The sequence below is a fragment of the Hylobates moloch genome, unplaced genomic scaffold, assembly GCF_009828535.3.
Source record: "Hylobates moloch isolate HMO894 unplaced genomic scaffold, HMol_V3 SCAFFOLD_18, whole genome shotgun sequence".
In the NCBI taxonomy this organism is placed as follows: domain Eukaryota; kingdom Metazoa; phylum Chordata; class Mammalia; order Primates; family Hylobatidae; genus Hylobates; species Hylobates moloch.
This window is the reverse complement of record NW_026652293.1, coordinates 62180974-62193431: the sequence shown is the minus strand read 5'-3', so window position 1 is coordinate 62193431 and position 12458 is coordinate 62180974. Positions and strand designations below refer to the sequence as shown.

Genomic DNA, 12458 nt, shown 5'->3' with positions numbered 1-12458 from the left:
GGTCAAACCCTCGTAAGTGCATTCTTATAAAAGTAGGGCTCCATTTTGGGAATCCATCTTTTTTTTTTTCTTTTGAGACGGAGTCTCACGCTGTTGTCCAGGCTGGAGTGGAGTGACACAGTCTTGGCCACTGCAACCTCCGCCTCCCAGATTCAAGTGATTCTCTTGCCTCAGCCTCCGGAGTAGCTGGGACTACGGGTATGTGCCACCATGCCTGGCTGCTCTTTGTATTTTTAGTTGAGACAGGGTTTCACCATGTTGGCCAGGCTCATCTCGAACTCCTGAGCTCAAGCGATCCACCTGCCTCAGCCTCCCAAAGTGCTGGGATTATAGGCATGGGCCACCGCGCCTGGCCTGGTTTTAGTTTATTTTTGATAAGCTTTGGCAGTTTTATAAAATAAGATGAATTCCTGGCCAGGCGTGGTGGCTCATGCCTGTAATCCCAGCTACTCAGGAGGCTGAGGCAGGGGAATCGCTTCAACCTGGGAAGCAGAGGTTGCAGTGAGCTGAGATCGCACCACTGCACTCCAGCCTGGGAGACAGAGTGAGACCTTGTCTCAAAAGTAAATAAGTGAAAACCAGTACAAATGTTACAAAACAAATATGAATGAAATAATTATGTGAAAACTACATTGTAAAAGTTCCTTTGGAGTGTATTTCTGAGGCATCATGGGGTTTTCCTGGTCATCTCTGTCCACTGAATTCATTCAATAAACATTTACTGGGCATCTTCGATTTTGCTAGGTCCTGTGCTGGGTGCCAGCTGTGCCTCCCTCACAAAGCTAGTGCAAGGGTTGGCAAACAGCTGTTTTTGTATAGCCTGAAGGCTAAGGATAGTTTTTACAGTTTTAAATTGTTGGAAAAAATCGAGAGACTATCTCATGACACATTAAAAATACATGAAATTCAAATTGCAGTGTCCATAAACAGCCTACTCGTTCTCCTAGGAATTGTCTGTGGCTGCTTTCACCCTACAGCCACAAGGGGGAGGAGTTGTGACAGAGACTACATGGCCTGAGATGTAGTCTCTGTCACAGAGAGCTGAGATGGCCTGACAGAAATCTCACGGATGCCAGAGACAGTGAAAAAATTCCACACTACTTGAAGGACTTCTAAACCACACTGAAATTTAGAACCATCTCAAAAAGTTTCATTGACAGGATTAGATGAGTGCCCTGAAAATGACTGGGTGCGGGTAATTTCTGGATGCATTCTTCCTTGTTCCTGTGCCTCTCCATTTTAACACATTAATTACCATGCTGTGAGAATGGGAGTCTAATAATTCCACCACATCGGCAGGGAATCATTCTGGCTGCTTTCCTGTTGTTGACTGCAGTTGTTAGTTAGTCCCACATAAATCAAAGTTTGATCTTAACTGCAAAGGTGATATTTTGGGAAGGACATACAGAGAAGAGGCACATCTTCAAGTGGAACCACAAGTTGGCTGGGTGCCTCACACATACACCCATGTCTACACTGGGAAGGTATTTTCCTATTTATTTTAACCAAATTTAAATGCGCTTATATTGCATGTAGGGGAAAAGAAATACCTTTTCTTCCCATCTTAGGTTCATGGCTAAGGCCCTTATAACAAAAACCAGATTCACAAGAGAAAGCATGCAAATTTATTTAAAAGTTTAACGTGACATAGGAGCCTTTGGAAATGAAGACCCAAACAAACAGGGAAACTTGTGCATTTTTATGCTTAGGTTTGATGAGTGGACAACTTGTGGAAAGGTATGACTGGACAAAGGTCTGATCTAATGGTAATAACTGGGGGAAATTGGTAAAGCCTGTTTGTTCAGACTCTTCTTTGTGACCCTGTGTCCAGAGATAAGGATGTTTCTTTCCTCCAGGTATGGAGAATGCAGCTCTCAAATGAGAGTCTTATGACCTGTTTTAGGGGAGAAGGGTGGAAGAAGGTCAGAGAATGATCTTCCTGCTTCTACTGTGTTCCCAAATGCCAAGGTGCCACATTTTGGGGTGGTAGGTCCTAAACCGTATCACTGCACACACTATTTTTTATTCTATATATTTAAGGTGTACATGATGTTGATATGTATACGCATAGTAAACTACAGTCAAGCAAATTATCCTATCCATCATCTTCCATAGTTACCTTTTTTGGGTTTTTTTGAGGAAAGAGTCTATAAAATCTCCTCTCAGCAAATTTTCAGGATATAATACAATGTTGTTAACTATAATCCTTATGCTGTACATTAGATCTCTAGACTTACGCATCTTACGTAACTGCAACTTTGACCTAATTCTCTGCACATACTGTTTTTAACCAAACTGCTTTTTAGAAAATTTGCATGAATATTTTCCTACATTGTCAAGTGTTCATTACTCACATCCATATGTATTCTTTTAAATACAGCTTTTCATAATGCTTTTTTTTTTCAGACTCAGGACCTTTGTATTTTTTTTTTCACTTTTCCATAATGTGGATGCACTATAAATCTATAGTTGGCCATTTATGTTACTTTCTACTTCCTTCACTATTATAAACAATACTGTCTTTGTTATTTGACTTTTTCACATACATTTCTAAGGTGAAATTGCCAAGTAATTATAAGGCTTTTTGATAGAAATTGTCCTCTTAAAAGATTGTACTTTTACAATCCCACCAGATAGATATGTAAGCAGTGCTTGTTTCCCCATAGTCTTTTCAACATGAATTGCTACCATTTTTTTTTTTTTCTGCCCTGTTGCCCAGGCTGGAGTGCAGTGGCCAACCTCGGCTCACTGCAACCTCTGCCTCCTGGGTTCAAGCGATTCTCCTGCCTCAGCCTCCTGAGTAGCTGGGATTACAGGCGTGCACCCACCATGCCCAGCTAATTTTTGTATTTCTTTTTCTTTCTTTTTTTTCTTTTGGAGACGGAGTCTCACTCTGTTGCCCAGGCTGGAGTGCAGTGGCGCAGTCTCAGCTCACTGCAACCTCTGCCTCCTGGATTCAAGTGATTCTTCTGCCTCAGCCTCCCGAGTGGCTGGGACTACAGGCACATGCCACCATGCCCGGCTCATTTTTGTATTTTTAGTAGAGATGGGGTTTCACCATATTGGCCAGGCTGGTCTCGAACTCCTGACCTCGTAATCTGCCCACCTCGGCCTCCCAAAGTGCTGGGATTACAGGCATGAGCCACTATGCCTGGCTAATTTTTGTATTTTTAGTAGAGACGGGGTTTCACCATGTTGGTCAGGCTGGTCTTGAACTCCTGACCTCATGATCCGCCTGCCTCGGTCTCCCAAAGTGCTAGGATTACAGGCGTGAACTATGAGCCCGGCCACTGTTACCATTTAAAAAAACATATGTGGGAGGGTGAGGGGAGGAAGAGCATCAGGAAAAATAGCTAATGCATGTGGGGCTTAATACTTAGGTGATGGATTGACAGGTGTAGCAAACCACCATGGCACACGTTTTATTTTATTATTATTACTTTTTGAGACGACGTCTTGCTCTGTCACCCAGGCTGGAGTGCAATGGCGCGATCTTGGCTCACTGCAACCTCCGCCTCTCAGGTTCAAGCGATTCTCCTGCCTCAGCTTCCTGAGTAGCTAGGATTACAGGCGCGCACCACCCCATGCCTGGCTAATTTTTGTATTTTTAGTAGAGACGGGGTTTCACCATGTTGGTCAGGCTGGCCTCGAACTCCTGACCTTGTGATCTGCCCGCCTCAGTCTCTCAAAGTGCTGGGATTATGGGTGTTAGCCACCGCGCCCAGCCCATTTACTTTTTGAGACGGAGTCTCGCTCTGTCATTCAGGCTGGAGTACAGTGGCACAATATCAGCTCACTGCAACCTCTGCCTCCCAGGTTCAAATGATTCTCCTGCCTCAGCCTCCCAAGTAGCTGGGACTACAGATGCTCACCACCACACCTGGCTAATTTTTGTATTTTTAGTAGAGACAGGATTTTGCCATGTTGGCCAGGCTGGTCTCGAACTCCTGACCTCAGGTGATCTGCCCGCATTGGCCTCCCAAAGTGCTGGGATTACAGGCGTGAGCCACTGCCCCCAGCCTCTAACATTCTTTTATTAAATTCTTTTAACTACCTAGCTTGAGGGTACCATCTGTTTTCTCTATGATTTTACAGTTTTATTTATATATATATATATATATATATATATTTTTTTTTTTTAATGATATTTAATTCTAGGGTACAGGTGACAATGTGCAGTTTTTATATGTATACATGTGCCATTTGTGTGTGACCTTTCGTCTTTACATTAGGTATATTTCCTAATTTATCCTCCCCCTCCCACCCCACAACAGGCCTGGTGTGTGATTTCTCTCATTGTTCAATTCCCACCTATGAGTAAGAACATGCAGTGTTTGGTTTTTTGTCCTTGCGATAGTTTGCTGAGAATGATGGTTTCTAGTTTCATCCATGTCCCTACAAAGGACATGAACTCATCCTTTTTTATGGCTGCATAGTATTCCATGGTGTATATGTGCTACATTTTCTTAATCCAGTCTATCATTGTTGGACATTTGGGTTGGTTCCAAGTCTTTGCTATTGTGAGTAGTGCTGCAATAAACATCCGTGTGCATGTGTCTTTATAGCAGCATGATTTACATTCCTTTGGGTATATACCCAGTAATGGGATGGCTGGGTCAAATGGTATTTCTAGTTCGAGATCCCTGAGGAATCGCCGCACTATCTTCCACAGTGGTTGAACTAGTTTACAGTCCCACCAACAGTGTAAAAGTGTTCCTATTTCTCCACATCCTCTCCAGCACCTGTTGTTTCCTGACTTTTTAATGATCGCCATTCTAACTGGTGTGAGATGATACCTCATTGTGGTTTTGATTTGCATTTCTTGCTCTGTCGCCCAGGCTGGAGGGCAGTGGCACCATCACAGCTCACTGCAACCTCCACTTTCCTGGCTCAAGCAATTTCCCAGCCTCAGCCTCCCACGTAGCTAGGATTACAGGCACACACCACCATGCCCAGCTAATTTTTTTGTATTTTTAGTAGAGACGGGGTTTCATCATGTTGGCCAGACTGGTCTTGAACTCCTGACCTCAGGCAATCCACCTGCCTGGGCCTCCCAAAGTGCTGGAATTACAGGTGTGAGCCACCACACCTGGCATTCTCTAGGATCTTATTTGACAGAGCCTACAAGGCCCTTCCTGGTCTCTCCTTGTTTCTCCAATTTCCTTTACTTTTAGTCTTTCAGGTTGATTTGTTTGTTTAAAGTCCCTGGCTCTAATCCCAGCTACTCAGGAGACTGAGGCTGGGGGATCACTTAAAGCCAGGAGTTTGAGACAAGCCTGGGAAATATAGCAAGACTCCATTTTTTTAATTGTATTTTTTTAGAATTTAAAATAAAATTTCTTGGGGACACAGGGTCTCGCTATGTTGCCCAGGGGCTGGTCTTGAACTACTGGCCTCAAGCCATCCTCCCACACCTTAGCCTTGCAAGGTGCTGGGATTACAGACGTGAGCCACTGTGCCTGGCCGTGAGACCCCATTTCTAAAAATATATATATAAATAAATAAATAGGCAGGTGTGGTGGTATATGCCCATGGTCCCAACTCAGAGGCTGAGGCAGGAGGATCACTGAAGCCCAGAAGGTCAAGGATGTGGTGAGCTTTGATCATGCCATTGCACTCCAGCCTGGGCAACACAGTGAGACCCAATCTCTAGAAAAATCATAAAGTAAAATAAAAATAAATAAAGTCCCTAGAATGCACCAAGTCCTTTGCTGCTTCAGGACCTTTGGCCAAGGATCCTCTGCCTGAAACATTCTTCCTCCTATTCTCTTATGCTTCATGTCTCAGGTTAAATGTCCTTTTCTCCCAGAGGCCTTTATAGACCTCCATCCAAAAATAGGTAGCCCCAGTGATTCTCTCGCATACACTTGGCTCTTTTATTTCATAGTACACATCTCAGCTTGTAGCTGGATATTTGTGTTCATTTTTTCAGTGTCTGTCTTTCTCATTGGTCTGTAATCTCCATGAGGATAGGACCCACTGGGCTTTGTTTAGTTATAAGCCTTAGCAATTATCACATAGCCTGGCACATGGTAGGTACTCACTAAATCCATAACGAATGGATGACTTTTAGTGCTGTCTGCTTACTATCCTTCAATAGCCATACGTTTGGACTCCAGGGAAGTTCTTGCTCAAAGGTGGCTGGCAAGTCATTCTAGCTCCTGCAAACAACAGCTTTTACATTAGGATGCTGGGGAAACCACTAACCAGTCTAACAAAGCACAAGAATAAAATTGATCCCACCAATCCTCTCAGACACAACTATTAATACTCTCTATTGCCTATTTCACACCCCTCCTTGTAAGAATGAAACAGGGAGGAAACGCACTGGGCTCTCAGAGCTGTAAGACTCAACAAGCTGCCAAGTTGGGTTAGACACCCAGGTGGGAGAAGGAGTAAAGAAGCTAGCCTATGTAACCTTGGCAAGATGACTGCTCAGATGCCACTGGTGCATAGATAGATGACTGCCTTCCCAGGGGAATGTCAACAACTGACACCCACACTGTGGTCTCCCACATGTCGATACGTCAATGTTTACTTAACCATTCCCTTATTTCAACACATGTTGAATGAAAGTTTACTATGTGTCTGTTACTGTGTGCCACAAAGGTAACAAAGTCACTGCTCCTGCTGTCAAGACATTTAAAAAGAAGTACTTGAGAGACAATTATGAAAACAAACTATTATGCAGGATAAAAATACAGTCTACACACAGGAGCAGAGAGGACAAAGGATAAGGGGTACCTAATCCTGTGGAAGGTTTCACTGAGAAGGCAGCACAGAACTGACTTGATGCGGAAGGTAGGAGCCTTCTGGACCAACAAGGCAGGGAGTGCATTCCAGGTGAAAGAAACATGTACATGGGCATTGGAGGGAGATTTGGGTTTTTAAGTTCCTGGAATGTGGAGTGCAAGTGGGAAGTGGTGGAAGTACAACACGGACAGAAAAGCCAACCTGACTTAGATCACATAGGACCTTGCAAAGGAGCTTAGCAAGTAACCTACTGGCAATGGTCAGCCACTGAAGCATTTACAGGCCCAAGAGTAGCATTAGGTTTGCCTTAATTCATTGTGTTGGCAGTGAGAAGATAGAGCGGAGGAAGACTAGGCACAGGTAAGGAACCCTCTCCCCATCTCCCCTACTCGCTCAGCTGGCAGAAAAGAGGCTACGCAGCGGTTGAGGGAAAGGTAAGTACCAGAACCAGGGCAGAGGCAGTGCAAATGTGTGATCTAGTACAGATACGTAGGACCTTACAACGTATACCATGATCTTAGGGTGGAGGTAGGTGGGAGGGATGACTACAGATAGAGCTCTTCTCTTTGCCTTGGACAACTGGCCAGTTTTACCAAGCTGGAACAGAGATGGTGGTAGGAGAGGGGTCCTAAAGGAAAACATGAATGCGCTTCTCATAAGTGGATTGTGAGGAGTTCACAGGACTTCCAGGTGAAATTGTCCCCTGGGGAGCTGAATGATAGGGGTCTGGGGGTTTTGAGCTGGATCCAGGTTAGAGACACGGATTTGTGGCGTCATCAGCGTGGATGAGACTGCGCAAAGTTGAATGGGAAAATGGCAAACCTAGAAAACAACAAACATCACAGTGCGGTACCAGTGTCAGGTTTACGGCTTTTCTCCGTCCTCAGCTTGGACCAAGCAACATCTTTCATTTCACAAGAGGCTCAGGAACTACCAGTGTGAAAAGAGGCTACGTTCCAGCTGCTGGAGGGCCAGTTCCACCTAGGCGCAGTCAAGAAGGGCGCCTGGCTTTCCGGCTTCACGTCCCCGGAAGCTCAGCACTGCAACTGTTCTAGATCTGGGGCCACCGGCTGCCTTCCAGACCCACCTCGCGGACTGGGCGCCGCCCTTAACGTCACGATCACATCCCCGCCAGCGCTCCTACCGCAACCCGCGGGAGCCATTGCGTTTGACGTCATCATCGCGCGCCATCACTTCCCTTAGGTGTTTAAGTTCCGCGCGGCCGCGCTGCAACCCGACGGCCTGATCCCTCGCCGTCCTAGTCGCTGCTCCTTCGAATCATGTTCCCAGCCGCTCCTTCTCCGCGGACCCCGGGTCTGGGGTCCCGCAGAGGCCCGCTGGCCGGACTCGGGCCCGGCTCTACGCCCCGGACGGCTAGCAGGAAGGGTTTGCCCTTGGGGTCTGCAGTCAGCTCCCCAGTGCTCTTCTCGCCGGTCGGCCGGCGTAGCTCGCTAAGCTCGCGGTAAGTGATCTCCCTAGTTGGGTCTGGCAACCAACAGTCTCACCGACTGCAGTGGGCCGGATAGGTTAGTGTCTTTAGAAGCCTTTGGAACCGGGGCGGCGGAAGAGAATGCCACAGTATTGGAAAATAGACCTTTTCCACTCTTGCAGGTCATATCTGCTTCATTTTGATTATCAGTTGATCAGTTGATTCCCCACTTTGCATTTTTCATGGATACCTTTGTGTAGAAGTGAAGTACAAACTGGATTCGCATCAGTGGTTACCCACTTCCCACCTACTACCCCTGTGATCTGGTGTAAGTCACTCGTGATTTTCTTCATCTGTGAAATGGCGATAATATATCTCACCTGAGCCAGAGGAGTTATTATGAATTGCCACGATGCAGATGTAAAGATGATGGTGATAATGAGGACCTACAACCCTGAAAGATCATTGTTTAATGCCTAACATACCAACTGACATTAATATCTGATGATTGGTAATTAAAGGGTTTCTAGCTACGGAATTTAACTTTCTAGGTAAATTATAAGGAAAAGGCTTTACATAATAAGTGAGATAAGAGTACTGTGGTAGTTTAGTTACTAAAACTGCTGGTTTGGAGCACCAGTAAAATCATCACACACACACCCTTCCCCCCCCCCCACACACACCATGTTCATAATTAACCTAAAACTTTAGTGTTTCTGCATAGTTTTCTCTGAATTCATCTATAAAAAATGATTTTTTCCCTGCAGGAAACACAAAGTATTGTGTCTTGAAATTATGGTTAAAATTTATCTGTACAATTTTTCAGTACTTTAAAGGAGAAGTGGTTTTGAAAGAATACACCGTGTCTTTGACTTTTTTTGGCATAGTTTGAAAAGTACTTTTCAAAGTGCTGATCTTGTCAGTGTTTTCTATTCCTTTTGCGAAAAGTTGGAGAATAAACGCATACTTTATTTACTGTATGTGTTGTTTTATTTAAATCTCTTCTTGCAATCGTTTGAAGAAAAACCTTTGTTATCCTCTGTCAGGAAACAAAGCCCTTAGCCATTCTGTATGTGCATCTTCTCATTTAATTCTCATGATAAGACATACAATAACTTTTATTCTGGTGACTTTACAATATTCTAAATGTTAAGAAGAGGGTGAGCAAGAAATAAAGTTTTTACTGTGATACCTGCTGTTGAAGACCATGTAACAGCTGATGCTCGTAACCTGTTTGATTTCTTGCTTGGCTATACAGATCTGATAGAATTTTTTTTTTTTTTTTAAGAGACAGGGTCTCACTCCCTGTTGCCCAGGCTACAGGCTGGTGCCACAATGCCCAGCTAATCTAAAATTTTTTTTGTAGAGACAAGGTCTTGCCACGTTCCCCAGGCTGGTCTTGAACTCCTGGTCTCAAGCAATCTTCCCGCTTCGGCCTCCCAAAGTGCTGAGATTATAGACATGACACTGCCCCAGCCAGATCTGGTAGATTCTTAAACCCCTAAAGCCAGATGAGCTTAAATCTCATCTAAGCCAATATTTGTAAAATGTGTTTGACCACAACATATGGTAAAAGCTGATGATTTATTTTCTGTCTTTCAAAAATGTTGAGATCTGCAAAATGACCCGCTGTTTGAAAAAACCACTGGTCTAGTTAAGCCTTATTTCACAGCTAAGGAGGCAGAATTATAAGGAGTTTAAGTGAATACAGGCATGCATTTCAATCTAGAGTCTATGGGATTGAAGCCAAGTTTTCCTAAATCCTGTCTTGTTTTTTTTTTTTTACATGAAAAATATTATATTTAATTACATGGTGAATATGAGCCGGTGTTAATTTTTTTCAGAGAACTCCTTATTGTGAAAATATATACATAAAAAATTAGGATAATGGAAAATTTTAAGTTACAAGTAAGGTAATATAGACTCTTTTCTTTAGAGGAACACCAACACGAATGTTCCCACACCACTCCATAACTGAGTCTGTGAACTATGATGTGAAAACGTTTGGATCTTCTCTTCCTGTTAAAGTCATGGAAGCCCTAACATTGGCTGAAGGTAGGTGTCATCTTTCCATTTACCTGTATTAGCAGTTTAAAATGGAGCCTAGATGTGGCATAGAGATTAAATTTATGTTTTCTCTAGTATACCTCTATGTAAATGGTGAGAGATGAGTGGCCTGTCTAGTTTTTTTTTTTTGAGACAGAGTCTCACTTTGTCACCCAGGCTGGAGTGCAGTGGTGTGATCTCAGCTCACTGCAACCACCACCTCCCGGGTTCAAGCGAGTTTCCTGCCTCAGCCTCCCAAGTAGCTGTGATTATAGGTGTGAGCCACCATGCCCGGCTAATTTTTTGTATTTTTAGTAGAGACAGGGTTTCACCATGTTGGCCAGGCTGGTCTTGAACTCCTGACCTCAGGTGATCTGCCCTCCTTGGCCTCCCAAAGTGCTGGTATTACAGGCGTGAGCCACCGCATCTGGCCACCTGTCTAGTTTTTTTTTTACTGTAATTGAGGTATATAATACATTCGAGAAGGAGAATGAGTTTATTTGAACACAATCAAATTAAGTCTTTAATGGTTTTAGGTACTGTACAGTAGTCCCCCATTATCTTTGGGGGATATCTTCCAGGATCCCCAGTGGATGCCTGAAACCTTGTATAGTACTAAACCTTATATATACTGTGTTTTTTTAATACGTACACACCTATTATAAACTTCAGTTTATAAATTAGGCACAGTAGAGATGAACAACAATAATAATAAAGTAGAACAATTATAACAATACACCAGCAGCACTACTCTTGTACTTCGTTTGGGGTCATTACCTAAAATGAGAATACAAGCATTGCATTACTGCAACAGTTGATCTGGTAACTGAGACAGCTACTAAGTGACAAACAGCTGGCTAGTCTCAGGGGTGTCCAATCTTTTGGCTTCCCTGGGCCACTTGGAAGAAGAATTGTCTTGGGCCACACATAAAATACACTTGCACTAGCAATAGCTGATGAGCTAAAAATAAATAATAAAAAGGTCTGTGTGTAAATCTCATAATGTTTTAAGAAAGTTTACAAACTTGTGTTGGACTGCATTCAAAGCTTTCCTGGGCCACACGTGTCCCTGGGCCATGGGTTGGACAAGCTTGGGGTATACAGTATGGATATGCTGCACAAAGGGTTGATTCACAACCTTTAGGCAGGACAGTATGAGATTTTATCACTTTACCCAGAACAGCGTGCAATTTACAACTTAGGAATTGTTCATTTGAATTTTCCATTTAATATTTTCAGACTACGATTGACCACAGGTATTTGAAACTGCAGATAAAAGGGGGAAATACTGTATTTGCAAAATTCAGTCCTGTTTACAGAGTTGATCAGGTTTATGAAGTTTACCGTTAAACCCCAAAACTGGCAACTAATGTTATTGGGTTTAATAATACAGTAAAATCAAGTCCTACCTCCATTTCTGGATCCTATGTAGCATCCCAGAGGCTGTGTGCACAAATTTATGACGTTACCATTGTCGTGGTGTACCTTTAAAAGAGTCTGTTGGCGGAGAATTAGTGTGGAATTTTGACAGATACAATCAACACAAGCTTAGAAAGGCAATTTTTTTTTTTTTTTTTATTATACTTTAGGTTTTAGGGTACATGTGCACAATGTGCAGGTTTGTTACATATGTATCCATGTGCCATATTGTTTTGCTGCACCCATTAACTTGTCATTTAGCATTAGGTATATCTCCTAATGCTGTCCCTCCCCCCTCCTCCCACCCCACAACAGTCCCTGGAGTGTGATGTTCCCCTTCCTGTGTCCATGAGTTCTCATTGTTCAGTTCCCACCTATAAGTGAGAACATGCAGTGTTTGGTTTTTTGTCCTTGCAATAGTTTACTGAGAATGATGTTTTCCAGTTTCATCCATGTCCCTACAAAGGACATGAACTCATCCTTTTTTCTGGCTGCATAGTATTCCATGGTGTATATGTGCCACATTTTCTTAATCCAGTCTATCGTTGTTGGACATTTGGGTTGGTTCCAACTCTTTGCTATTGTGAATAGTGCCACAATAAACATACGTGTGCATGTGTCTTTATAGCAGCATGATTTATAGTCCTTTGGGTATATACCCAGTAATGGGATGGCTGGGTCAAATGGTATTTCTAGTTCGAGATCCCTGAGGAATCGCCACACTGACTTCCACAATGGTTGAACTAGTTTACAGTCCCACCAACAGTGTAAAAGTGTTCCTATTTCTCCACATCCTCTCCAGCACCTGTTG

At 43.4% G+C, this 12458-nt stretch overlaps 1 protein-coding gene and 1 long non-coding RNA gene across 2 annotated transcripts in view; one reads left to right on the top strand and one right to left on the bottom strand.

Moving 5' to 3' along the window:
- Positions 1-1658: 1658 nt before the first annotated feature.
- On the bottom strand, positions 1659-7893 carry LOC116457818 (uncharacterized). Its single transcript, XR_004245114.3, has 3 exons — positions 7607-7893; positions 6045-6161; positions 1659-1894 (listed from the first exon to the last, which is right to left on the bottom strand). It is a non-coding gene; the product is annotated as an uncharacterized LOC116457818 (long non-coding RNA).
- Positions 7894-7945: 52 nt separating this feature from the next.
- NUP133 (nucleoporin 133) overlaps positions 7946-12458 on the top strand; it is a 71964-nt gene continuing 67451 nt past the window's right edge. Inside the window, exons 1-2 of the mRNA XM_032137281.2 lie at positions 7946-8215; positions 10119-10237. Coding sequence (XP_031993172.1) covers positions 8034-8215; positions 10119-10237 — 301 coding nt within the window. The 5' untranslated portion in view covers positions 7946-8033. The remainder of the gene's footprint in view (positions 8216-10118; positions 10238-12458) is intronic.